This window comes from Diabrotica virgifera, chromosome 8 (assembly GCF_917563875.1).
Source record: "Diabrotica virgifera virgifera chromosome 8, PGI_DIABVI_V3a".
Taxonomy (NCBI): domain Eukaryota; kingdom Metazoa; phylum Arthropoda; class Insecta; order Coleoptera; family Chrysomelidae; genus Diabrotica; species Diabrotica virgifera.
This window is the reverse complement of record NC_065450.1, coordinates 213,918,895-213,945,606: the sequence shown is the minus strand read 5'-3', so window position 1 is coordinate 213,945,606 and position 26,712 is coordinate 213,918,895. Positions and strand designations below refer to the sequence as shown.

The following is a 26,712-nucleotide window of genomic DNA, read 5'->3' as shown; positions in this document are numbered from 1 at the left end:
GTTTATTATACAAACAGTATCCAAGTATCTGGAAAGAATCAAAGGTATGTCCTGTTTATAAAAATGGGGAAAAATGTTGTGTAGAAAATTATAGGCCCATATCTATTATATGCAATTTATCCAAAATTTTTGAAATCATACTTTATAATCGTATATACTCTTTCACTCGTAATCAAATTTCACAATATCAGCATGGATTCATTGCTAATCGATCCACAGTTACAAACTTATTGGGAATAACACAGTACATATCTGAAGCGTTGGATAGGAGATCCCAAGTTGATGTTATATATACTGACTTTTCAAAGGCCTTTGACAAAATTCATCATGGAGTTCTTCTTTCCAAATTGTCCCTTTTTGATTTTTCTAAAGATGCTGTCGCTTTCATAAAATCCTATTTGTCTGGTAGAACTCAATTTGTATCTTATAATGGTTATAACTCTCACAAATACATACCTTCATCTGGAGTCCCACAAGGATCAAATCTAGGCCCACTCTTGTTTGTGTTATTTATTAATGACTTATGTGAGAAAATTTCTGTACCCTGTTTGTGTTATGCAGATGATTTAAAAGTTTACTTAGAAATTAACGATATCAATGATTGTCACACTATCCAGAATGAACTGAGTGGTGTGCATGAATGGTGCAAAGAAAACTATTTAAATCTTAATGCAAATAAATGCAAAGTTGTAAGTTACTCAAGGAAACATAATAGTATAAACTATGTTTATGCTATTGATGGTAGCGAACTGGAACATGTGAATAAAATTAAAGATCTTGGCATAATTTTCGACTGTAAACTTTCATTTACTGAACATATATCTTTAAAAGTTTCTGAAGCACTTAAATCATATGGATTTGTAGTCAGAAATAGCCGAAATATTACTAACATAAAAACTGTCAAATTACTATATTTCTCTTATGTACGTTGTAAATTAGAATATGCGTCTATAATTTGGTCTCCATTTTATAATTCACATCTTCAGTTGATTGAGAAGGTGCAGCGTAAATTTTTGAAATATTTATCATTTAAGATTAACGGCATATATCCAGAGAGAGGCTGCATAAATAGTGAGCTGTGTAATAGTTTAGATATGGTTTCATTAGAAATGAGGCGAAATTGTGCTTCACTAATATTTTTATTTAAATTGCTGAATAATTTAATTGACTGCCCCGATATTCTCAAACAAATAAATTTTAATGTACCTTCTTATCCTGTTAGAAATGTTTCCACGTTCAGAACTACACAAGTTAGAACAAACCTGATATTAAACTCCCCCATATTTGTTATGTGTGAAAATTATAATTGTTTGGTAAACTATTGTGATACATTCAACTGTAGTATAAGTCAACTTGTCAGAATGGCTAAGTCTCATTTGAATTCTTAATTCACTTGGTAATTATCTTTTCTTTTTTCTTTTCTTTAAAATTTAAAATTTAGTTTATAATTAGTGTAAAATTGTCCTATAAATGGATACCTGTTGGACAATAAAGCTATTATTTATTTATTTATTTATTTATTTATTTAATTTGTAATTTTGGGTGTCAATTACAGTGTATATGTTTCCCACGCCTCTAATCTCTTTCAATGTTTTCGTTAGTAGCATACCGTGATTGTGGGAAATGTGTATTATGCACATTCCATACAGACCACTGTCGCAGACACAAAGATTTTCTGTTAAACTATTAATAACTACCCAATATGTAAATTTTTGTTATTAATAAATATGTTGTTTGCAATTTATCTCTCAAAATTATCCAATATTGTTTTGACAAAAATACGTTTATGTAATATAAATTTAATTTTTTTCTTTCCCGAAAAGCTAGGGGGGGGCCACGGCCCCCCCTGCCCGTGTGTATGGGCGCCTATGAATACCTTATTTATGAATGATTCTGAATTTACCTTTTTTGGATATTAACTAATATATTCAACTTCTTTTACAGATCGCCATTAAGGTAGAAACTCATTCCTGTAGGCATGGTACCAAGAAAAGTAATTTAGAAAAAAATCAAAACCAAAGATGCATTCCTTGTAAGTATTTTTACCTTTATTATATTTAATGTTGTTCTGAAGCTATTTCCTTGTTGAATTTTTATAATCAACTACCTATTCTAAATGGGAAATAAGCCACAATTTAACTAAAAAAAAAATGATTTTATTAACGTTTCGACGCCCAAATCGGATGTCGTTGTCAAAATATATATTTTGTCACCTGAAAAAAAAATTCAGGTTGCCTAAAATACCTACTCAAAAATGTCTCACAGCTCTCGGACCATTATTGATATAAAATGGGCCGAATTGTAAAAAATTACAAGTTTTCAGTTTTTTTTTCTCTTTTTTCAGTTTTCAGTTACTTATTTAATTTCTTTGTAGTAATTATTCACTGCCAGCAATTTTATACTGTTTTATCCTTTAACACTCCGCAATAAAATGTTTCCTTAGAATTTAACAAGACATTATTAAGAAAATTGCTTACAATTCCGAAAAACAAATGGCGGAAGCCCGTTGTTCTGGAAAACAAGAAAAATTGTGGACGATTAAGGCAAATGAAACCATTAGGTATTCAGGATCGCATCATTTAAGAAAAAGTCGAGTCAGGCCAATTTGGCTCCCGATCCACGATTCTCGGAAAAGAAGATGATCCGGTACAACGGAGCGGTTTTCTGCGTTTCCCTGGAAACGCAGGTGTAGAAAGCAGGACCGATTTTATGCAAAAAAATTCACACGAATATTTTATTTCACTTGAAATATTCAAATAAAGGAAGCTGAATTTTTGTTGAAAACAGTTTTCAAGTTTTGGTTATTTCACGAATATTAAACATCTAGAAAACATCAGATAAAGGTTTGTGGTCAGACTAAAATACAGTGCTCCCTTATCAAATACATTTTACATGGAGTTTCTCTTCGTGTAGTAGTTAATTAAAAAAATGGGTTTAAAGTTTAGTAAAGTTTAGTTTAATTTAGTAAAGTATAAAGTTTTTTTGTCGATGTGACCAAGGCTTTTGACAGAGTGCGATTAAAGGACGTGTTAGAAATAATGGGAGAAAAAGGGCTAAACCACAGGTTAATTAACCTAGTACACGATATTAACAAATAATGTAAAACAAAAATAGGAGTAGGACATTTGACAACAGAAGACATAGTTATAAACACTTGAATCCGTCAAGACGATTCACTTAGCCATTTCATATTTAATTTAATACCTAATGGACAAAATAATAGATAACCTTCCCAGAACAAAATTCTCAGAAATGATTCTGCTTTCATCTTGCAAAAATGTAGAACCTCACCAGGCACTCAAATTTATCTGTTTTGTCCTTTGTTAAGTGTGTAGTTATATGTTAATTTAAGTTGCCACAAAACTATTTCATATTAAATGATATTCGAGGACAATACCTTCTCTTTATTGACGAAATGCCCCTGAAGATGGTCTAGACTCTAGATAGCGAAAGTATACTGGGCCAAGATTTAATAAATTCAGTGCTCGATATCTGCCTTTGCCTTTGTAAAATTCATATATTCGAGCATTCAACCATTTCCTATTTTATAACTTTATTATTCGTACTCCGATTTTCAAGATTATTGTATCAGTTTGTAGGTACATGTATCGTTTGGTATCATTTGACATTATTCCGGTAACAAAATTTTTTTGCGTAGATGGCATTATACGTGAGGCATCTAAACATTCCGTATTAGTATAGTATAGTTGATCCAAAAGATGGCATAACCCAGACATCCAAAGTGAAAGTTATCCTTCAACACCAAATTGTTCTATATGGTCCACACAATGTCCAGAAAAAAGTCACACCATTTTGAGCGTCGGGTTTGGGGGGAGAGGGGGGAGAAATCGGTAAATTCGTATTTTTTTAAGTTTTTCGCCAATATTTCTAAAACTATGCGGTTTAGCATGAACAACGTTCTATACAAAATTGTTCTACATTAAATTTGAAATAAAAAAGCCCTATGCATAATCTTTCTAAAATGAATGGTTCCAAAGTTACGGAGGTAGTATCGTATAACTGGTCCAAATAAAGGCCTAACCCAAACATCCAAAGTAAAAGTTTTCCTCCAACACCAAAATGTTCTATATGGTCCACATATTGTTCAGTAAAAAAGTTACACCATTTTGAGCGTCCAGTTTGGGAGGGAGATGGGAGGGAAGCCGGTAAATTAGTAGTTTTTTTTTAAGTTTTTCGTCAATATTTATAAAACTATGCTTTAGCGTAAACAATGTTATATAAAAAAAATGTTCTACATAAAATTTAAAACAAAAAATGTTCTATACATAATTGTTATAAAATCAACGGTTCCAGAGTTACGGAGGGTGAAAGTCAAGGTTTTCGATACTTTTTATATTTTTTGGGCAATATTTATGATATAACCAGAAATCCAGAAATCCAAAGTGAAAGTTATCCTCCAACACCAAATTGTTCTATATGGTCCACATAATGTTCAGAAAAAAGTCACACCATTTTTAGCGTCGGGTTTGGGGGGGAGAGGGGAGAGAAATCGCTAAATATAAAAAGTATCGAAAACCTCCAGTTTTCACCCTCCGTAACTCTGGAACCGTTGATTTTATAACAATTATTTGTAAACCTCTTTTGTTTTAAATTTTATGTAGAACATTTTTCTATAGAACATTCCTTACGCTAAAGCATAGTTTTAGAAATATTGACGAAAAACGTTAAAAAACTACTAATTTATTGACTTCTCCCCCATCTCCCCCCCAAACCGGACGCTCAAAATGGTGTAACTTTTTACTGAACAATATGTGGACCATATAGAACAATTTTGTGTTGAAGGAAAACTTTTACTTTGGATGTCTGAGTTAGGCCATTTTTGGACCAATTATACTATACTACCTCCGTAACTTTGGAACCGTTCATTTTAGAAGCGTTATGCATAGGGCCTTTTTTATTTCAAATTTAATGTAGAACAATTTTGTTTAGAGGGTTGTTCATGCTAAACCGTTTAGTTTTAGAAATATTGGCGAAAAACTTAAAAAACTACGAATTTGCAGATTTCTCCCCCCTCTCCCCCCCAAACCCGACGCTCAAAATGGTGTGACTTTTTTCTGAATATTATGTGGACCATAGAGAACAATTTGGTGTTGGAGGATAACTTTCACTTTGGATGTCTGGGTTTGGGTCTAACTACATCATACTATATATGTATTTGGAACCTAGGAGTTTTCTATTGGTTCGTTGCAGCACGCGGTCATATTTCAACCAATGGGGCGGCGAGGTCCCAAACGCATATACGGAATGTTATTCGGTTCCAAGTTCATATACGGAATGTTAAATATTCTTACACCGAAAAAGATAAGTTTTTATTAGAGTCTGTGAGAAGGAGATTGTTTTTAAAATAATTGTTACTCTATTATTAAATAAAAACAAAACAATTATAGTATTTGAAATGTTATTCGGTGCGAAATTCATATACGGAATGTTAAATATTCGTACACCGAAAAAGATAACTTTTATTAGAGTCTGTTAAAAGGAGATTGATTTTAAAATACTTGTTACTGTATTATTATATAAACATAAAACAATTATAGTATATGGAATGTTATTTGGAACAAAAAAGACGATTTTTATTAAAGCCAGTTAAAATGAGACTGGTTTTTAATATTATTTTATGTAACGAGCATTTAAAAATGGTCATTATGAAGTGAGTATAAGGGATACGAAACGAGCCCTCGAGCGTACTCTATACGAGTTTCTTATAGAGTACGAGCCCTAAACTTCAACAGAATTGAATTGAATAGCTGAAATAGATCTGAACATACTAAACAACACGTGCAAGTGATTAAAAATTCTGAGAAAGCAAAACTTTAGTCAAATAAAGAAATATGTCTCTCAAATCTATACCATCCCATTTATGAATTTCGCACCAAATAACATTCCATATAGGTAATCATTGTTTTATTTGTCTTTAATAATACATTAACAAAATAGGTATTTTAAAATCAGTCTTCTTTAACTGAATAATAAAAAGTCCTACTTTTTGGTCTAAGAATATTATTTAACATTCCGCATATGAAATTACACCAAATAACATTCCAAATACTATAATTGTTTTATTTTTATTTAATAATACAGTAACAAGTCTTTTAAAATCAATCTCCTTTTAACAGACTCTAATAAAAACTTATGTTTTTCGATGTACGAATATTTAACATTCCGTATATGAATTTCGCACCGAATAACATTCCAAAAATACTATAATCGTTTATTTTGATTTAATAATACAGTAACAATTATTTTAAAATCAATCTCCTTTTCACAGACTCTAATAAAAACTTATCTTTTTCGGTGTACGAATATTAACATTCCGTATATGAATTTGGAACCGAATAACATTCCGTATATGCGTTTGGGACCTCGCCGCCTATTGGTTGAAATATGACCGCGTGCTGCAACGAACCAATAGAAAACTCCTAGGTTCCAAATACATATACGGAATGTTTAGATGCATACGGGAGTGAATAGAAGCGTTGTTTTTTCTCCTAACTTTAAAAAATTCTGTGGAAAAATTGAAGGGCTGATTTTGTTTCATACTCCTTTCATATTATCTCGGAGGTATCCCTAAGATTTTGTTTTTTGAAATATCCGAATATCTCTTTTTTGTAAGAGCTGCACAATTTTTTGTAAATAAAAACACTGACTCATAAACATAAATATCTTAAATAGAGGTTGGATTGATAAGCTTAGAATGGCTCGCATGCAACCCAGAGCTCAATCCTATCGAGCATTTATGGGATGAATTGAAAATAGCTATTCGAAATCATCCTAGGCCTCCAGAAAATTTTTTACAGTTATGGCCCTGGTAGAGGAATATCGGGCTATTACCCAGGCAAGGATAACACATCTTATTTATTTGATGCCAGATGGCGAGCAGTCGTTTCTGCGAGAGGTGGACATATCCGCTATTGAATTGTTTTGTTGTTAATTTTGTTTTGTGTTGGTAATTTTAGTGCGTTTGGTATTTTTAATTAAAAATACCTTCAAGTCAGTGCTTTTATTTACAGCTTTTACAAGAAAAGATATATTCGGTTAATTCAAAAACAAAATATTAGGGATGCCTCCGAGATAATATGAAAGGAGTATAAAACAAAATCATATCTTCAATTTCTCCACTAATTTTATTAAAGTTAGGAGAAAATAGAACGCTTCCATTCACCCCCGTATAATGCCATCTAAGCAAAAAATGTTTGTTGCCGGAATAATAACAAACTACATCAAAACATGTGATAAAGTCTCTTTTTATGCGGATTTTTTGAGTGCGATTTTGAAGTTGTGCGGTTTGTAGTTCATTCAAAAATTTCTATTATTAACAACTATTATTATAATTAATATTACTAACTATTCACATACAGATATCAGTAAAGTGAGCGTTTGCAATTTGATTTGGGAATTCCACTTGTTACATGATATCGCTATGACATCATTCTGAGTCTCACATTGAAAGGTATAACCTGTAGTTGTGTGAAATTAAATTTTCTCTTAGAGGTGCTTCATTCATTTTTATAAGTGACTAGTTTAAATTTTGCTGATTTCAAGTTGCAGTATAAAGCCGCGTCCTTACTGGTAAAAATTTGCAACGAACTAACTGTTCGTCGCAGTTATTTGCGTGCTCGAGGTAAATTGTGCCAATGTGGACGTGTTCGTCGCATACATCGGATGCAATAATTTTCGACGCACACAACGCCTATATGCTCCATTGGTTGTCGGTTTTTGAGCGAAGATAAAAGGATTTGCGCTGCATAAGCTTTGCAGTGTTAACGAACGATAAACAAATTTTCAATGGTCAAGCAATTAAATTTGCAAAAGGAAAGAAAATAATCGTTTTCGTTTTGATTCAATTCGAGTCTATTGCCATCCTCTGACACCGTGTTTCGGGGTCTACCCCTTTTCAAAGAGGCTATGCAAGTAGACTGAATTGAATCAACTCGAAACGAAGAAGAACTGCATATATTAAAATATTTGCAGCAGAGTGTGGTTAGACTGTCCTGTAACGGGGATTCGTTATGATTCAATTCAGTCTACTTGCATAGCCTCTTTGAGAAGGGGTAGACCCCGAAACACGGTGTCAGAGGATGGCAAGAGACTCGAATTGAATCAAAACGAAAACGATTATTTTCTTATCTTTTTCATACCTTACTCGGTTTAGAGTACAAAATGACCATGTTTCGTTAAAGTAATCTGAGACGCATTGTTGGAGTGTTCTCCTAGCGGCGCCGCTTGGTACTATTGTATCTCGGTTAACAGAATACTGACTCGTGGTCGAAATTTATTTTTACTCATTTAATTAAATTTGCGTCGCAAATTTTTGCGACAAACTATTAGTTCAATACGCACGTAAAAATTTACCACTGAGGACGCGGCTTTATTAGCAGCACATTTTGATTTCTGCATTGGAACGTTTAAAGTGAGTGTAGTAAAGTTTTATTTTTTATTAGAAGAGGTTTTTGCCATCTCAATATCGTACGTCTATTTTGCTTATTTCTTTTTTTAAATTTTGTTTGAGATTTTGGTGGACAAACGTTTTGGTTTTATGCGATTTTAGAAAATTACGGAACGTATCCCTACTTTCTCAATGCAAGTCAAGTCTTTCTTAATGCGATTTTTTTATATGCGCTTTTCTGTAGAACGTATCCACTGCATAAAACGAGACCTTACTGTACCTACAAACTGATACAAGAATCTAAAAATAGGAGTACAAATAATAAAGTTATAAATTGTCAAACTTAATGAAAAATTTTTAGTGGCGGAATTTTGTGCCGGTGAGTGTATATGGATTAAACAAAGCCCTATACACTTAATACCAAACTAAACACAGAGAATAATCCTCATTGGATAAAGTATACCCGGGATTTTAAAACAAAGTTTCAAAATGAGGAGTCGATCCTGATAAAACCTCTGCTAAACCGAGGTATATAAAAATAAACACAAAAATACAAAATGTTGTGCGAATGAACACCTGCACATGAGTGCTTTGTCAAGCCGGAGCTTGACAGGATATATGGAAATCAAAGCAGACTCGACAATTTCATAAATATGAAGGTTTTCTGCCGAAAAATTCACCGGAGAGGATGTACCGGATTTTAAATTTAATGGTATTGATTTTGTCAAACCTCATGTAAGTCTTTCCCTTAGTAAAAATGTACATATTTGAAATTCGTCAAAGTTAAAACATTTTACATATGAGTGGCAGATCATCAAATATTAAATTGCTCTCTAATCCAAGCTCAAGTAAAAATCTTTTTGGACAAAATGTACCTATAAGTTAAAGGATGTGATACATCCAATTAATTTAAAGTTCTTATTAAATCAAAGTAATAATCCACAAGCGGCAAGTGGCCATTTTATTATGTGAACATATTAAAAATATTAAACTGAAAATATGAGTAGCTATGGTTAACTATCTGTATTTAGATGAATATAAATATTGTAAAAAAAATGTAAAAACATTGTAATAAGTATATTATATAAAAAACATGAACCATTAAGAAGACGAATAACCTCCGAGATGTTGAATCGGGTTTTAGTCTTACCGTAATGAAAAAAAAAAACAAAAAGAAAGAAAAAAAAAAACAAAAAAAACCGAAACCTAAAAAATAACAAAAAAGATACAAAAAAGGAAAAAAAAATTAAATATAAAAAATGAATAATATTATAATAGTATAATATTAAAATATTAATGTATAATAATACTAATAAAGATATGATATTGTAATGTATTAATAGGGAAGGAAAATAAATATATTATTAAAATCCAAATATTAAAATTGATTAGCCTTAAAAGGCTAAGTACATCAAAATCACAGAACGTTTTCGATCTAAAATGATCATCATCAGTGCTGATACAGGTTTATTACATGCTGAGCCACTAAAAATACGTTGGTAAAAACCCTTTAGATGTTTTAAAATTATCATAGATCTACATTATTATGTACAGTTACGATCAATGAATAGTTTACACGTTGATTTTTATATTGTAATACTGTAAAGTTGCAGTGTCGTACGGATCTGATAAATGTCGAAGTCAAAAAAATTCAAAAAGTCAATACTTGTCAAAAATTTCGCATCTTGAAAAATAAAATAAATCGATATCAAACTCCTCAAAAAAAAACTTCTTTGTATACTTTCCATTTTGTTAATTTTTTTTATTTAGCTAATACCTCGACAACTAATGGCCCTTGGCATTTTTGTAAAATATATTTGAAGACACAAGTGCATGAAGGGTCTATGTGACAAATTTTTCAAAACATGTTTTTTATGTTGTAAGTTTTTCGAACCTAAAAATCTTTCAAACAAGCCAAACACGTTATAAAATTAATACATATTTTCTAAGTTACTAGAGTGTAAACGATCTATGTACACAGTAAATTTTAAAATGTAAGTGCATAAAGGATCTATGTATACTTTTTATATATAAAAACTAAATAATAAATATTTTTTTTAAGTTTTTTTTAATAGTGTTAATAAATATATTAGTTTTAGGACTACCTATCCTATAAATTTAGTTTATTTAGATCTTATAGTAAAAAAGTTCTAGTAAAAAAACTTTAACTTCATTTTTCTCAATAACTTGCAAATGTCACATAGACCCTTCATGCACTTGTGTCTTCATTTATATTATTTTGACTTTTTAATTTTAATCAATCTATTCTAGGTACACCACTGGTAACGTCACTTTGACGTAAAAGGTGCGTTTAAACGAGGTAAAATTTAAAAAAATTGGCTCCCAGATACGTAAGCCTGTAAACTATTCAATGATCGTAACTGTACATATAATTTAAAGCGATTGATAAAATTGTCCTAGATATAGCCCTTAGGAATCGCATGACTTTCCACACGACACGTGGGTTGATGATCTGAAGGATATGTCCTTACATTACGGATAATGGTTAGTAACTGAAGTTCTTCTTCTTCATCTTCTTCTTCTTCTTCTTCTTCTTCTTCTTCTTCTTCTTATATTAGGCCTCTTGGCCTGTTCTTAACCGATTTTGAGCTTGTATTCGTAGTTGTGATGTTGACTGCCAGCTATCTCGCCACCTTTTAAAGGACGTTCCTATTGGTCTCTTGTCTGTTGGCTTCGAATCGCTGGCTACACGGGCTATTCTCTCGCTGTCCATTCTCGTCACATGATGATTCCACTCTCGTCGTCTCTGTATTCCCCACCGTACTATATCTTGTATGTTACAGAGATCTCTTATTCTGTCGTTCGCCATTCTATCTCTCCGTATTTTCCTAGTTATTGACCTCAACGTTCTCATTTCTGATGTTCTCAGTATTCTCTTGGTTTTATCGAGTACGTTATGATCGATCTTACACATGATTTGTATATGCATACTTTCCCTTCCAGCCTCATATCTTTGTTTCTCCAGATGACATCCCTCAGACATCCTGACACGTAATTGGCTTTATTTGCTTGCTCTCTTTAACGTCCTCATAACTACATATTTCGACTCCCAGATATTGGAATCTAGAGACATGTTCAATTAGTTCGTTGTTAATTACTAATTTGTATCTTATAAGTTGACACTACCTTGACACTACCAGGGATTTTGTCTTAGCTGTTTATTTTTTCATGTTGTAGTTCTTCGCCACTGTATTGAAAGTTTGTGCCATTCGCTGTAGGTTATCCTCGTTATCGGAGATTAAGATTGCGTCGTCAGCATAACAGAGGATTTTTATTTGTTTTTCTGCCATCTTATATCCTTTTCCAGTACCTTTAATGTTTTCTATGATTTTGTTCATTACTAAATTAAAAAGCAATGGGCTCAAGCTATCCCCTTGTCTGATACCCGAGTTGATTTCTACTTCCGATCTTAGTTCATTCTCGACTTTTATTATAGACCAGGGCGGATCTGTAAAAATATTAGTACATTTTGACGTTGAGAGGTGACTCAATTTTTTTTGCAGAAATTGCTTGAAAATAACTCAAATAATAATATTTGAGTTATCCTCCCTCTCAAAAAGGTCCGGAACATTGTTTAAATAATCAAAATGTCAAAAAATGAAGGAAAAATTCGATTTTTTTCTTCGTTTTTTGATTATAACTTTAAAAGTATTCATTTCCGAGAAAAGTTGTACTGACATAAAAGTTGCACAATTAAATTTCCTACAATATAGAACTGGTTATAAATTTAAAAAATAGTCACCCTTGTTGCAAAATAGCAATAATTGCGAAAAAACTATACAAAAACAAGTATTCGCATTTTACGTTTTTTCAGCCATTTATGCTAGACTTAGGACCTTCATATTTCACTCAGAAAAACTTGATGATACACTAAAACAATACTGTAAATTTCATTAAGATCGGTTCAATAAATTTTGCAAAATAAATTTTGCAATCCAGCTTTCGCAAAAAAAATCGTTTTTTCAAAATGTTACAGGACTGAAAATAAAGCAGATAGCAAGTTGAATTTTTTTTTCGTATAGAAGTGTACTGTACCTTTTATTTGCAATTTGCAAAATTAAAATCGATTAACTGCCACGGCGTCAGGAATTTTTTTAAATAAACATTAATTATTGGTGCTACGCGCAGGACAGCGGATAGTTTGCTCTGATTGGGCATTTCAATGACCTTTAATAATGATTGATACATTTTAATTTTTATTAAATTTCGATATAAATAAATCAATTTGTTTATTGCAAAATAAAAACACATACTTTATCCTTTAAAATAACACTTTTTTTAGCAAAAACGTTCTTTGTTCATATATTTTAACATATATTGTTCATATTTGAGAATAAAAGTTTATTATTTTTAAACATATGCAATTGTTTAAACAATATTTCACAAACAATAATAAAATTAGTTTGATTTTTGTGGAATTAAAATATTAAAATACAACAAAATATAGAGTAAGAAAATAATATATTAGATAAAGATTAGAAGAAATTTTGGTGGAAATCAACTTGTGTGAATCGAACACCGCTGTCCTGCGCGTAGCACCAAAAATTAATGTTTATTTAAAAAATTTCCTGACGCCGTGGTAATTATTCTATTTTAATTTTGCAAATTGTAAATGAAAGATACAGTACACTTCTATAAGTAAAAAAAAAATTCAACTTACTATCTGCTGTATTTTCAGTCCTGCAACATTTTTAAAAAATGAATTTTTTTTGCGAAAGCTGGATTGAAAAATTTATTTTGCAAAATCTATTAAACCGATCTTAATGAAATTTTACAATGTTGTTTTACGATATCATAAAGTTTTTCTGGGTAAAATATGAAGGTCCTAAGTGTAGCATAAATGGTTGAAAAACGTAAAATGCGAATACTTGTTTTGGTATGGTTTTTTTCGCAAATATTGCTATTTTGCAACAAGGGTGACTATTTTTTCGATTTTTAACCATCTCTATATTGTAGGAAATTTAATTACACAACTTTTATGCCAGTAAAACTTTTCTCAGAAAGGAACAGTTTTAAAGTTATAATCAAAAAACCAATAAAAAAAATCGAATTTTTCCTTCATATTTTGACATTTTGATTATTTAAACAATGTTCCGGACCATTTTGAGTGGGAGGATAACTCACATATTATTATTTAAGTTATTTTCAAGCAATTTCTGCAAAAAAATTTGAGTCACCTCTCAACGTCCATCTCAAAAGAGATGAGCCCTGGACTATTCTGGTTTTGTTCTTCGTATTAATGTCTTTAATTAACCTTATCATCTTGTTTGGCTGATTTTTCTCCTTTAGCAATCTTAGCACCTCTTCGAATCTTACACAATCGAAGGCCTTAGTCAGATCTATAAAGCACATAAATTCAGGTGTATTAACTGAAGTTACGTATACTAAATTAATACTGAAGTTGTTATACTACAATGGATATTGAATAACAGCAGAGATAGAATGCATCCCTATCTGATGACTCGTTTAATGTAGTCATCGGTTGATCTTCCATTGACTCGAACGTCTAATTTCTGCTTTTAATAAAAGTTTTCTCTTATACGCAGACTTTACCAATAATGTCGTTGATAATTTAGTATTTTCAAAAGCGTTTCATGCTGTATAGTACTGAAAATAGAGCGTGTGTTGCTGCAGTTATTTTGTTATCAATTATTCTATTATTATAACAATGGTTCACGCTATCGCTTATGAGAATAGCATGTATTTACATAAAAAAACCACTTAATAAAAATTTTGTTCTGAAGCTATTTTCTTGTGGCATTTTTACAATTTTAACTATTTAATAATAAAAATTATTCTATAGAAAATACAGGGAGAACCACCAAAAACTGCCCACCCAGATTGCTACGAAAACATACAAACTCGAATCCATCAGTTTTTATGTTAAGTGGAATATATTTTGTAAAATTATTATTTTCAAATTACGACTTCTAAAGCTGGGGCAACCTTTATTTCTAAAATCTTAAACGGAAAGAGGTGAAACTAAGTTTTAAGTAAAAATGTTTAAGTTTTTAATCTAACAATACATAAAATGATACCATTTTATATTCTACCACAGCGTTTCCCAACCGGTGGGTCGCGACCCACTAGTGGGTTGTGCGCGGATTTTAGGTGGGTCGCGGCGAGGCTCTTACAGTAGCCGAATAACGTAGGTACATTATATCATCATGGGTAAGGGATGGGTCGCGAATATGAAAAAACATGAGAAGGTGGGTCGCCAGACATAAAAGGTTGGGCACCACTGTTCTACCAGATTAAAAACCTTCTCTGGTTACATTGGAAAGCCTTCTCTGGTTACATCACCAGAGGCTTCTAAAAATGCAAGCCATATGGATTCTGAGGCTATAGGAAGATGAGGGAATTTTACAATTTATAATTCACGTCCCATCTGCTCAGGCGGTAAATTTCCAGCGAGAATGGTTCCCTTAGTACTCCAAATATAGTAAAAATATAAACTAAACACAAACATTGCAATTACAGCAATTCTCTCTCTCTTGTCGTTTCCCCATTACTGAGGATCGTGATTTCTTCCAATATTTAAAGAAGTAAGAGAAGCATATTAAAGTGTGTAAATGTATTTTAATTTCCTTAGCTAAGCGCTTTCGACATAAAAGTCATCTTCAGAGCTAATGGTCAATATACAGGGTGTCTCGAAAAGATTGGTCATAAATTATACCACATATTCTGAGGGCAAAAATAGTTCGATTGAACCTAACTTACCTTAGTACAAATGTGCTCATAAAAAAAGTTACAGCCCTTTGAAGTTACAAAATGAAAATCGATTTTTTTCAATATATCGAAAACTATCAGAGATTTTTATTGAAAATGGACATACAGTAGAACCTCGATTATCCGTCAGGGCACCGGACCAAGAGTATGACGGATAATCGAAAAGACGGTTAACAGAACATTAAAAAAAAATTAAAAATTCATAGTACAACTGTCAAATTTCATTTGTATGGTTTGTTTGATAATATAAGAGGGATCTGTGTTCGTACAATCGAATCAATTTAAAATATTCTGAAATCTGTGTTTGTTTTACTGTTGCTTTACATTTTGCGACGGCTGAATTTGTTAATGGGCATAAGATCATGCAATCTACTTTATTGGCTTCTTCTTGTTGAGAATAAAATTCGATGAATTATTGCATATGCGATGCAGCTTCTCTAGATTATTTACGCAAATCTTTGTCAGTTACAATAGGTTCATCAATATAGCTACAGTCAAATTCCAAGTCTGTGTCAGCTTCTGAAGCTGTTTGGTCCACCTTTGTTGCCATTTCAACGATTTCTTTATCTGTCCGCAATGGATAGCCGTTTGTGTCCTCATCACAAATCAAATTAACTTTTTTTTTATTTTTTTTGCATTAAAATTATTGCTAATGTAGTCAATACAACTTCTCTATGTACCCTGACGGTTAACAGAGGTGACAGTTAATGGAGAGACGGATAATCGAGGTTCCACTGTATATCATTCTCATGGGAGAAGCATCTTAAAGGAAAATTATAGTAAGATTTGTCCACCCCATAAAAATTTTATGTTTTGTTCCCTTAAACCCCCCAAACTTTTGTGTACGTTCCAATCAATTCATTATTGTGGTACCATTAGTTAAACACAACGTTTTTAAAACTTTTTTGCCTCTTAGTATTTTTTCTCTAAGCGAGTTTTTATCGAGATGCGGCTTCTTTTTTAATATATTTACATACAAATTTTATGGGGGTTTTGTTCCTTTAAACCCCCCAAATGTTTGTGTACGTTCCAATTAAACTATTGTTGTGGTACCATTAGTTAAACACAGTGTTTTTAAAACTTTTTTGCCTTTTAGTCTTTTTTTGATAAGTCACCTTTTATCGATATGTGGCTTCTTTTTCAAAATATACCCAAAAATGTACATTATAAATAAATTTTCAGATTATAACAGGTCTCTATAATCGTACTTAACCATATACAAATATGTAGTGGGTTCGACAAATATTCAAAATATCTCGATAAACACTGCCTTATCGAAAAAGTATAAAGAGGCAAAAAAGTTTTAATTCAGAAGCGTCATTTGAAATTTTGATAAAGGGGGCAAGCATTATATTATATACAATACATTTATATGCAAACATAATACAAAATTGATCTATTTTTTTTAAATTTCAGTAATTTTCAGGGTCAGGGGGGCAAATGCCCCCCCTGCCCCCTATCAAATGACGACCCTGAGTTCTAAAGACACTGTGTTTAACTAATGGTGCCTCAATAATAATTTAATTGGAACGTACACAAAAGTTTGGGGAGGTTTAAGGGAACAAAACCCCTATAAAATTTTTATGGGGTGCACAAATTTCACTTTAATTTTTTTTAAGATGTTGCTGCCATAAGAATGCCACATGTCCATTTTCAATAAAAAATCTCTAAGAGTTTTCGATATATGAAAAAAAAATCGATTTTAATTTTGCAACTTCAAAGGGCTGTAACTTTTTTTGTGTTCACTATTGTATATAGGTAAGTGAGGTTCAATCAACCTCTTTTTGACCCCAAAATCTGTGGTATAATTTATGACCAATCTTTTCGGGACACCCTGTATAAAAAGTACCGGCTACTTAGGATTGTATTTGCTTGCATCGCATTAAGAAATTTGGAAGTCTGGTCAATTGTACAACTCCGGCTGATGAAAGTTAGTTTAAATTTTTAATTTTTCCTTAGTAAAACAATAAGAACAACCACTGAGACGATACATACATATAAAATGTTTTGTCATGGTACAGGTTTTACCCAACCATTTTTGAGTGATAAGAGCTGGCGACTGACTGACAGTGATTGATTGGACGTTGGATTTTAAATCCAATTATTTAAAATCCAACGTCCAATCAATCACTGTCAGTCAGTCGCCAGATCTTATCACTCACTTATCACAGACTTCCAAATTTCTTAATGCGATGCAAGCAAATACAATCCTAAGTAGCCGGTACTTTTTATATATTGACCATTAGCTCTGAAGATGACTTTTATGTCGAAAGCGCTTAGCTAAGGAAATTAAAATACATTTACACACTTTAATATACTTCTTTTACTTCTTTCATTCATTTCAAGTGTGTACAAAACCTATCAGTCTTTCAACTTCTTCCAATATTCTTAACAATGTTTCTCCATTGGTATCTATCTTCAGCTGCTCTAGGAGCTTCGCAGAATGAGTTTCCAGCTGAATTCTTTATTTGGTCGGACCATCTAGTTGGTGATCGTCCTCTTGATCTTCTCCCCGGAACGTTTCCAGAAACAATTAATCTCTTCAAACTGTCGTCACCTCTGCGAACCACGTGACCAAAGAATTGCAGTATTCGTTGCAGACATATTGTGGACAGCCTTTTTTTAATCTTGAGTTGGTTTAGAATGGAAACGTTTGTCCTATGAGCTGTCCAAGGTATGCGCAGCATTCTTCTCCATCACCACATCTCAAAGGCATCAATTTCTTGGCGCTCGCATGCGCAAAGTGTCCAAGTCTCTGCTCCGTATAGAAATATTGAGAATACAAGGGCATTCACCAGTCTCATCTTGATATTTTGAGAGATAGATCTGTCTTTTCAAATTTTAGTTAGGCGACTCATCGCATTTTTTTGCCATACCAATACCTCTCCGAACTTCTGCTTCACCTTTATCATCGTTAGTTATACTAGACCCGAGATAGACAAATGTGTTTACTATCTGGTATTCCTGTAACGTGTTAGTCAGTTAAATAGTGTCGAATCTGTCGACCACCATTATTTTTGTCTTAGCTTTATTGATTTTCAGACCAACTTTATTGCTTTCGTACTCAACTCTTCGCAGGAGATCAAACATTTCTTGCTCATTTGCTGCTATAAGTGTATTTTCATCAGCAAATCTTAAATTGGAGATTTTCCTACCAGCTACTGTTACTCCACCGGCCCATCCTTCCAAAACCATCCTAAATTAAAGCAGTTGAAAACCTATTATTATTGCAATGTATATACAGAGAGAGTCTGTAATTTGGAATAAATTCAATATCTCAAATACTAATTGTTTTTTTGGAAAATGCTCAGACCCGTCGATTAGTATTTGAAATTGTCCTTTTTGACATATAATAATAATGTATACAGGGTGTCCCAATTTAGAGATATGACGTCATCGTTGATTTTCTTAAATGGCAACATTGTCATTTTGATAGCTATTTTGATAGGGTGTGTAAAGTTATACACAACTGCAAAATTTCAAATTTTTATTCCCTACCATTTACAACATAATAAAAAATAACAAAGTTATGAACAACACGTAATCAAATAATAATTTAATTTAATTATTTCGAATAAGCAAATGCTCATAACGTTGCCATTGACAATTTGACAATAATTGAGGGCAACATTATGAGTATTTGCTTAATTGAAATAATTAAATTCAAATATTATTATTTGATTATTTGTTTTTCATAACTTTGTTATTTTTTATTATCTTGTAAATGGTAGGGAATAAAAATTTGAAATATTGTATAACTTTACACACTCTAAATATCAAAATAGCTATCAAGATGACAGTGTTGCCATTTAAGAAAATCAACGATGACGTCATATCTCTAAATTGGAACACCCTGTATACATTATTATTGTATGTCAAAAAGGAAAATTTGAAGTACTAATCGACGAGTCTAAGCATTTTTCAAACACACAATTAGTATTTGAGATATTGAATTTATTCCAAATTACAGACTCTATCTGTCCGGCAAGGTACACATTTTCTTTAGATTTCCTAAGTAGATATGTACACAAAAAGTAAGTTGAGAAATTCACGAAATAGTGCGAACTTTCCCACGTCTACCGAATTGTTGATCAATAGCACTCTCCTCTGTGTGCATTAACTCTTCACAGCCCTTAAGTGTTTATCGATCCATAACTTCTCGCGATATTTTCCAAGTTTTTTATGCACAACTCGCAGTTCAACATCAAGGTCAGAAACACAATTAGTAGCTAATTTTTATCGTATCGAAAGAAATCGAGGGAAATTTTTCAAAGAAGAACTTCTTAGGTATTCAATCATCGGCGTGGTTCTGCGAAATATTAAACTTTTTAATTAAGGATATTAAATGCCTGCAAGGGAGCACTCGTACGGGGGCTAATTAAATCTCGTGAATATCATTTTAATTTGGGCTCTATGGTTTAGTGGATAAGGCAAAGAAAAGAAAACTCGCTGAAATACACCAAACCAGCATATATTTTCCTGATAGATTTCAAAAACGCCTTTGGTAGAGTAAGTGTTAAAAACTCGATACAAGTATTACAGGCAGACGATACCGCTCTCTTTCTCGAATAACGCTACAGCCCAAGTTTGGCACTGGCATCCCCCAGCATCCGCCTTCAAACATCCATTTCCTTAGCTTGTCTTCTCCAATTATCCATGTATATCCAATTATCAATATCTCTTTAGCTTATATCCATGTCTACCATGGTCTTCTTCTTCTTCTTCTTCTTCTTCTACGGCACTACAGCCCAAATTGAGCATTGGCCTCCTTTATTTTTTGCCTCCACCCTTGCCTGTCTGTGGCTGCTCTTCTCCATACACGGACTCCTAAAAGTGCTTGTGTGTCGCTGTTTACTGTGTCTTCCCAGCGCTTTCTTGGCTTTCCAACCGGTCTCTTTCCCTGCATTCTAGCATTCAGTGTTCTTTTTGGTAGCCTATCCTCTCCCATTCTTATCACATGTCCGGCCCATTGCAATCTTTGTATTCTAATAAAGTCTGACAGGGGTGCTTCCTTATAAAATTGATAAAGTTCGTTGTTGTATCGACTTCTGAAGATTCCGTTTTCCCTCACAGGTCCTAGTATTCTCCTCAGTACTTTCCTTTTGAATGTGTCGAGTTTGTTTTTGGATGTTTCTTTCAGGACCCAGGCTTCAACTGCCATAGCATGTTATTGGTCGAATTAAAGTTTTATAGATTCTCATCTTTGTATTTCGGTGGACACTTTTAGACCGAAATATATGGGAGATGACAAAATAAGCTCTGTTTACCTGCGTTATTCTCTGCCGTATTTCTCCATCTTCTGATCCGTCGGCATATATTTCTACTCCCAGATATGTAAATTTTCCAACCGATTCAATGTCATCTTCATGTATAATGTTTTGTGGGACTATATTTCTTACCGTCTGAGTCATTATTTCTGTTTTTTCTGTGTTAATTTCCAGACCTATCATTTTTGTTTGCGTTTTTATCTGTGCGTATGTTTCCTGTGCTCCTGTTGATGTTCTACTCATAATATTAATATTATCGGCATAAGCGGTCAGTCGAACCGTTTGGTTGATCGGAACCAGCCGACTTAAATCAAGGAAAAGGTTTATGAGAAATGTTCCCCCTACATCCAGAACGACCTAATGGAATGAACCTGGACTGGAGAACCTGGCGGACACTCAACCGCGTACGCACAGGTGTTACCCCTGTAAAACAGAACCTCATTAAATGGGGCATCAAGACAGATAACAACGCACTTTGTGAATGTGGGGAAATATAGAACGTGCAGCATCTGATAGTATGCAGACTTTTTCCATCACAGTGCACCCTCGATGATTTATGGCTCGCAAATATAAAGGGCGTAGACGTAGCGCGATACTGGTTCCTATGCTTGTCCCGTCTCCCGTTCTCATTCTCAATCTCATTTTAGTTTTTAGCACCATCAAAAACATAAAGTATGACCAAAATTAGCCATTCACCACACCGTGGTCAGTATCTCGAAAAATGGGCGTTTTTTTTTGAGGCCGTGCCGCTCGTGTCGCATATTATGGTGATTTGAGCAGAGAAAACTCAGTCGATAGTGATGTCAGCGAAACCTCTTTGATTTTTATGAAGCAATCCCTAGAATTTTTTACTTTTCGCAATATTTTCGCAAAAAGGTAAGTTTTTCAAATGGCGGCAATACCTTCAATTTTTGTAAGTAGAAATAACTTAGTCTTATACAGATTGGGCCAAATAAAATTGTCCACCTCGATATTTGGCGGTATTTATTAGATTTTAAGAAAATGACGAAACACACATCTGTCATTTGTCAACCCCCTCCCTTCCACATCACCCAACCCCTTATTTTTAAATAGGGAATAGGGGTCGTGTGCTAGTTCATTTGAAAGGTTATTCATTTCTCTATTCAGTAATATTAATATTGGCATAATTATTTATACAGGGCGTCGAAGAAAAACTATTTTAAATTAAATTAATTGACACAAAAAGAAGAATGTATGTAATTTATTTAACTCAAAATACATTCTACTGCTGACAGAAAATGAAAAAAAAATGTTTATTTGTTAAATAAACATTGTTTGTTGCTTAAATTCAATATTCAACCTACCAAGAGGCAGATGGGTGGCAGTTTGAACATTGAAATTAAGCAAAAAGCAATGTTTATTTATCAAAAAATATTTTTTCTGTTTTGTGACAGCAATAGAATGTATTGTAAATTAAATAAATTACATACATTACCTATATACACAACCCATATTCCCTATATAAAAATAAGGGGTGGGGGATGTGGAAGGGAGGGGGTTGACAAATGACAGATGTATGTACCGTAAAAATGTGTCCCCTTAGATTAAAAATCGACCTGTTTCGTCATTTTCTTAAAATCTAATAAATACTGCCAAATATCCAGGTGGACACTTTTATTTGGCCCACTCTGTATAATAATACAACAATAGTTATTTATGATATAAGTGTTAAAAGTACACGTTTAAGGCACGCATGTGAAAGTTTGCAGAATGAGCGATAGCGAGTTCTGCAATTCACATGAGTGCCTTAAGGTGATACAGTAGCGATCAACAGGTAGCTAAAACGCGTTCCAAGATTGCGGCTGCAATTTTGAATATTTTTTCGAGATATTTGGCACACGTATTCGTAATAAAATAAAGAATGGCGGTACAGAGCCCAATTTGAAAAATATACTAATATGTGGAAATTACTCTGTAATTAAATACAATATTAAAAAAACGAGCTTGTACCGCCATTAAGAAGAACAAAAAAATACACTTTCTTCAAATAAACTTTTTTATCCGATGCCTAGATTTTGTGTGATTTTGGAACTACTAATGAAATAAAAAATTTTAGTAGTTCCAGAATGACACAAAATCTAGGCATCGGATAAAAAAGTTTATTTGAAGAAAGTGTATTTTTTTGTTTTTCTTAATGGCGGTACAGGCTCGTTTTTTAATATTGTACTTAATTAGAGAGTAATTTACACATATTAATATATTTTTCAAATTGGGCTCTGTACCGCCATTCTTTATTATATTACGAATACGTGTGCCAAATATCTCGAAAAAATATTCAAAATTACAACCGCAATCTTGGAACGCGTTTTCGCTACCTGTTGATCGCTACTGTTTCCTCTTAAATTGTACTTTTTAACACGCATATCATACAATATTTTTTCTACAAACGTAATTACAGGACAATATCTACAAAAACTTTTACTTGAACTTGACTGACATTCCATTTTTATATTTTTTTGACATTACATCAAAATTGCCTATACGGTCAATAAGAACTGCAGTGCCTTAAAAATATTTTAAAGCACTAGTGCCTTAAAGTAGCATTTTTAACGCTCGTATGGAGTGCTAAAAATTGCATTTTTAACACGGTTGTAGAAAAAATTATTTTTATTCAATAAATAACTAAGTAATACAAAATATAAACCATAATAATAAAATATGTAATGAATGTAACCGATATTCAAATGACCGAACCACATTTTTCTTAACATTAAATGACAAATTTTGTCAAGTCAATATTATTAAAAGCTTCTCATCTCCTGAAAACTTCCCATTATTCTGAATCTGAAAGGCGATCCTTTACTTTTTTTCTTGGTTTTTGTTAGCAATGCAATATCAATATTAAACCTGTGTATGTACTTCACTTACCATTTTATTTATTTTCTTTAAGAGATCCTATAATACTTTTCCGTAGCTCAGTCCGTCTTAAACTTACGTACTGTCTCGCCCGAAGCTTTTGGTTAGGTTTTTTAGCACTATTTTTTTAACAGGCAAGGTTGCTTGTCTTTTAGACCACAAACTACGTCCACTGTGACTTATAGTCCAGAAAGCCACTGCGCATCCGCTAGGAAAAATATTCCGATTCGGATTTTTTGCATAATCTTACTCAAAAAGGACCCCTTTTAACAAATTTGCATGTTGCCAGGACCAAAAGTGGGTCAAAAATTTTTTAAACCTTTTTTTTTTGTTTTTTTCCTAAAATTATTTTTTTTTTGCATGCAACAAAGTTTTTTTTTGGTTTTTTGGATCATTCCAAACAGAAAAGGTCTTTAGTGACATTTCTCTAAAGTTGATAGTTTTTGACATATAAGCGATTAAAAATTGAAAAATTGCGAAATTGGCCATTTTTAACCCTCAAAAACTATGTGAAAATCTGAAAATTTGAATGTTGCCAAGGTAGGCAGATATTCTTTAAACATCGATTGATGAAATCCCGAAGAGTTTTTGAAATATAAATAAATAAATTCCTTCGTTTTTTAATTGTTATTCAAGCGTGCGCGACACTATTTTCCACCGACATCGACAGTATGGTGCAAATGAAAGGAATAAATTCGTTATTTCGTAAACCGGCGACTTTAAGGAAAAATCCCGAAACAGGTCGATTTTTATTTTTATGATATTGTGACATATACATATGGTATACTAGTGACGTCTTCTATCTGGGCGTGATGACGTAATCGATGATTTTTTTAAATGAGAATAGGGGTCGTGTGCTTGCTCATTTGAAAGGTTCTTCAATTCCCTATTCAGTAATATAAACATTTATATAATTATTTATACAGGGTGTCGTTCTACTTCTTTTTTTGCCAAATAATTTAATTTAATAAAAAATTTTGGACACCCTGTATAAATCATTATGTAAATGTTTACATTACTGAATAGAGAATTGAAGAACCTTTCAAATGAGCTACCACACGACCCCTATTCTCATTTAAAAAATTCATCGATTACGTCATCACGCCCAGACGGATGACGTCACTATTATACCATATATGCCACAATATCATAACTTAAAAATAAAAATCGACCTGTTTCGGGTTTTTTCCTTAAATTCGCAGGTTTACGAAATAACGAATTTAATCCTTTCATTTGCACCATACTGTATACACATGCAACGGTGGAAAATGGTGTCGCGCACGCGTGATTAGGAATTAAAAAACAAAGGAGTTTTGAATACTGTATTGGAAAAACTCTTCGGGATTTCATCAATCGATGTTTAAAGAATATCTGCCTACCTTGGCAACATTCAAATTTTAAGTTTTTCACATATTTTTTGAAGGTTAAAAATGGCCGATTTCGCAATTTTTCTATTTTTAATCGCTTATATGTAAAAAACTATCAACTTTAGAGAAAAGTCACTAAAGACCTTTTCTGTTTGGAATGATCCAAAAAACCTAAAAAATGTTCCATGCAAAAAAAAATAATTTTAGGAAAAAAACAAAAAAAAAACGTTTAAAAAATTTTTGACCCACTTTTGGTCCTGGCCACATGCAAATTTGTTAAAAGGGGTCCTTTTTGAGTAAGATTGTGCAAAAAATCCGAATCGGAATATTTTTCCTAGCGGATGCGCATTGGCTTTCTGGACTATAAGTCACAGTGTACGTATTTTATGGTCTGAAAGACAAGCAACCTTGCCTGCTAAAAAAATAGTGCTAAAAACCTAACCAAAAAAGATAAAATCAAAAAGATAAAATAAAATTCTATCTTTTTTAACACAATATTCCTTTCCAAGAATATTTCAAATTCCAACCGTCGCAAATAAGTTTCTTTACTAAAACATTCTCCAAGTAAAAAAACATTAGCACTCAAAAAAGATCTGCCAGAATCCTTGAGTTGAGGCAATCCCCTGTTATAACGATTAATTCGACGAAAAATGAACTGAAGAGTGTCGCGAAGCAGTCATGAATAATTTTTGTTGCGAAGTGCCATAAAAGTTCGCAAGAACTTCCAAAGAAATTCTTTATCTCGAGTTTCGCCAACAATATGATGTGATAACTCACTTTTAAATGTAATTTTTTTCTGTTTCAGATGATTACAATAGGGTAGTGTTAGATTCAATAGAAGGCGAACATGATACTGATTATATTAACGCTTCTTATGTAGATGTAAGTATATTCATCTTTTTCTGTTTACTTATAAGTTAAATTAGATATACCAGGGAGGTCCAATAAGTAGTTAACCTTAAAAACAAACGAAAATTTTGGAAAAGTGGCGATTTATTTTTAAAATTAGTCTCCTTTTAGCTCGATACACTTAAGTGATTTTTTAGATAAGCTTGTCTGTATCTTCAATAAAGCATTTCCTTTAATTGCAATTAAGCCAAAACATCGCAAACCCTGGACTAATAAAGGTATCCGAATATCTTCCAAGAATATGCGTTCTCTTCTCTATATCAAGAAATTTACTACTAACGTCTCTATCACTGAATATATCACCAAGTACAGGGCAACCTATCTTAAACTTATAAAATCAGCTAAAAAAGACTACTACCATAACCGTCTGAGAAGCTCAAAAAGTGTTGCAAAAGAAACTTGGTCCACAATAAAAGATCTTCGAAATAAAACCCACACTGCTCAATTATTTTCCCTTCCAGACCCTGAAAATCTAAATGAATAGTTTGTTAATGTGAGTAAAAATATTACATCAACTATTTTGCCACAACAAGATCACATTTTCTATCTCCCTAATTCAAGAAAAGTCTCGAATTCATTCTTTATAAAACCAGTCGATAAATCTGAACTGATCCAAACAATCAATAGTATCAAAAGCAAATCTTCCTGTAGTACTGATGGTCTATCGATAAAATTTTTTTCTAATCTCCGAGAAAATGTGTTAGAAGTCCTCATCTCACTAATTAATGATTATTTTGAGAAAGGTACATTTCCAGAGTGCCTGAAGACAGCCATCATTATTTTCCTTCATAAGGGTGGTGAAATATCTAATACCTGCAATTATAGACCTATTGCACTACTACCGGTACTCTCCAAAATTATTGAGAGACTCATAAAAGCCCGACTTATGTCCTTTCTAGTTGAAATTAACATTTTATCACAAAATCAGTTCGGCTTTTTAAAAATAATAAATGCACCACTGATGCCATGTTTTCTATACTACATGAGGTTTATCAAGCACTGAACAATAATATTCACACTGCCACCGTTTTTTGTGACTACGCCAAAGCTCTTGATAATGTAAATCACAACATTTTGATAAAAAAACTAAATTTCTACGGAATTCGAGGTATTTCTTTAGATTGGTTCCAATCTT

General features: G+C 32.6%; 1 protein-coding gene across 3 annotated transcripts in view; it reads left to right on the top strand.

The window, feature by feature from the left end:
- The window catches only part of LOC114324547 (receptor-type tyrosine-protein phosphatase kappa), a 328,598-nt gene that overhangs the window by 228,948 nt on the left and 72,938 nt on the right, over positions 1–26,712 (top strand). For all 3 annotated transcript variants that reach the window (XM_028272404.2, XM_028272405.2, XM_028272403.2), the window contains exons 4-5: positions 1,945–2,032; positions 25,474–25,550. In XM_028272404.2, coding sequence (XP_028128205.1) covers positions 1,945–2,032; positions 25,474–25,550 — 165 coding nt within the window. The remainder of the gene's footprint in view (positions 1–1,944; positions 2,033–25,473; positions 25,551–26,712) is intronic.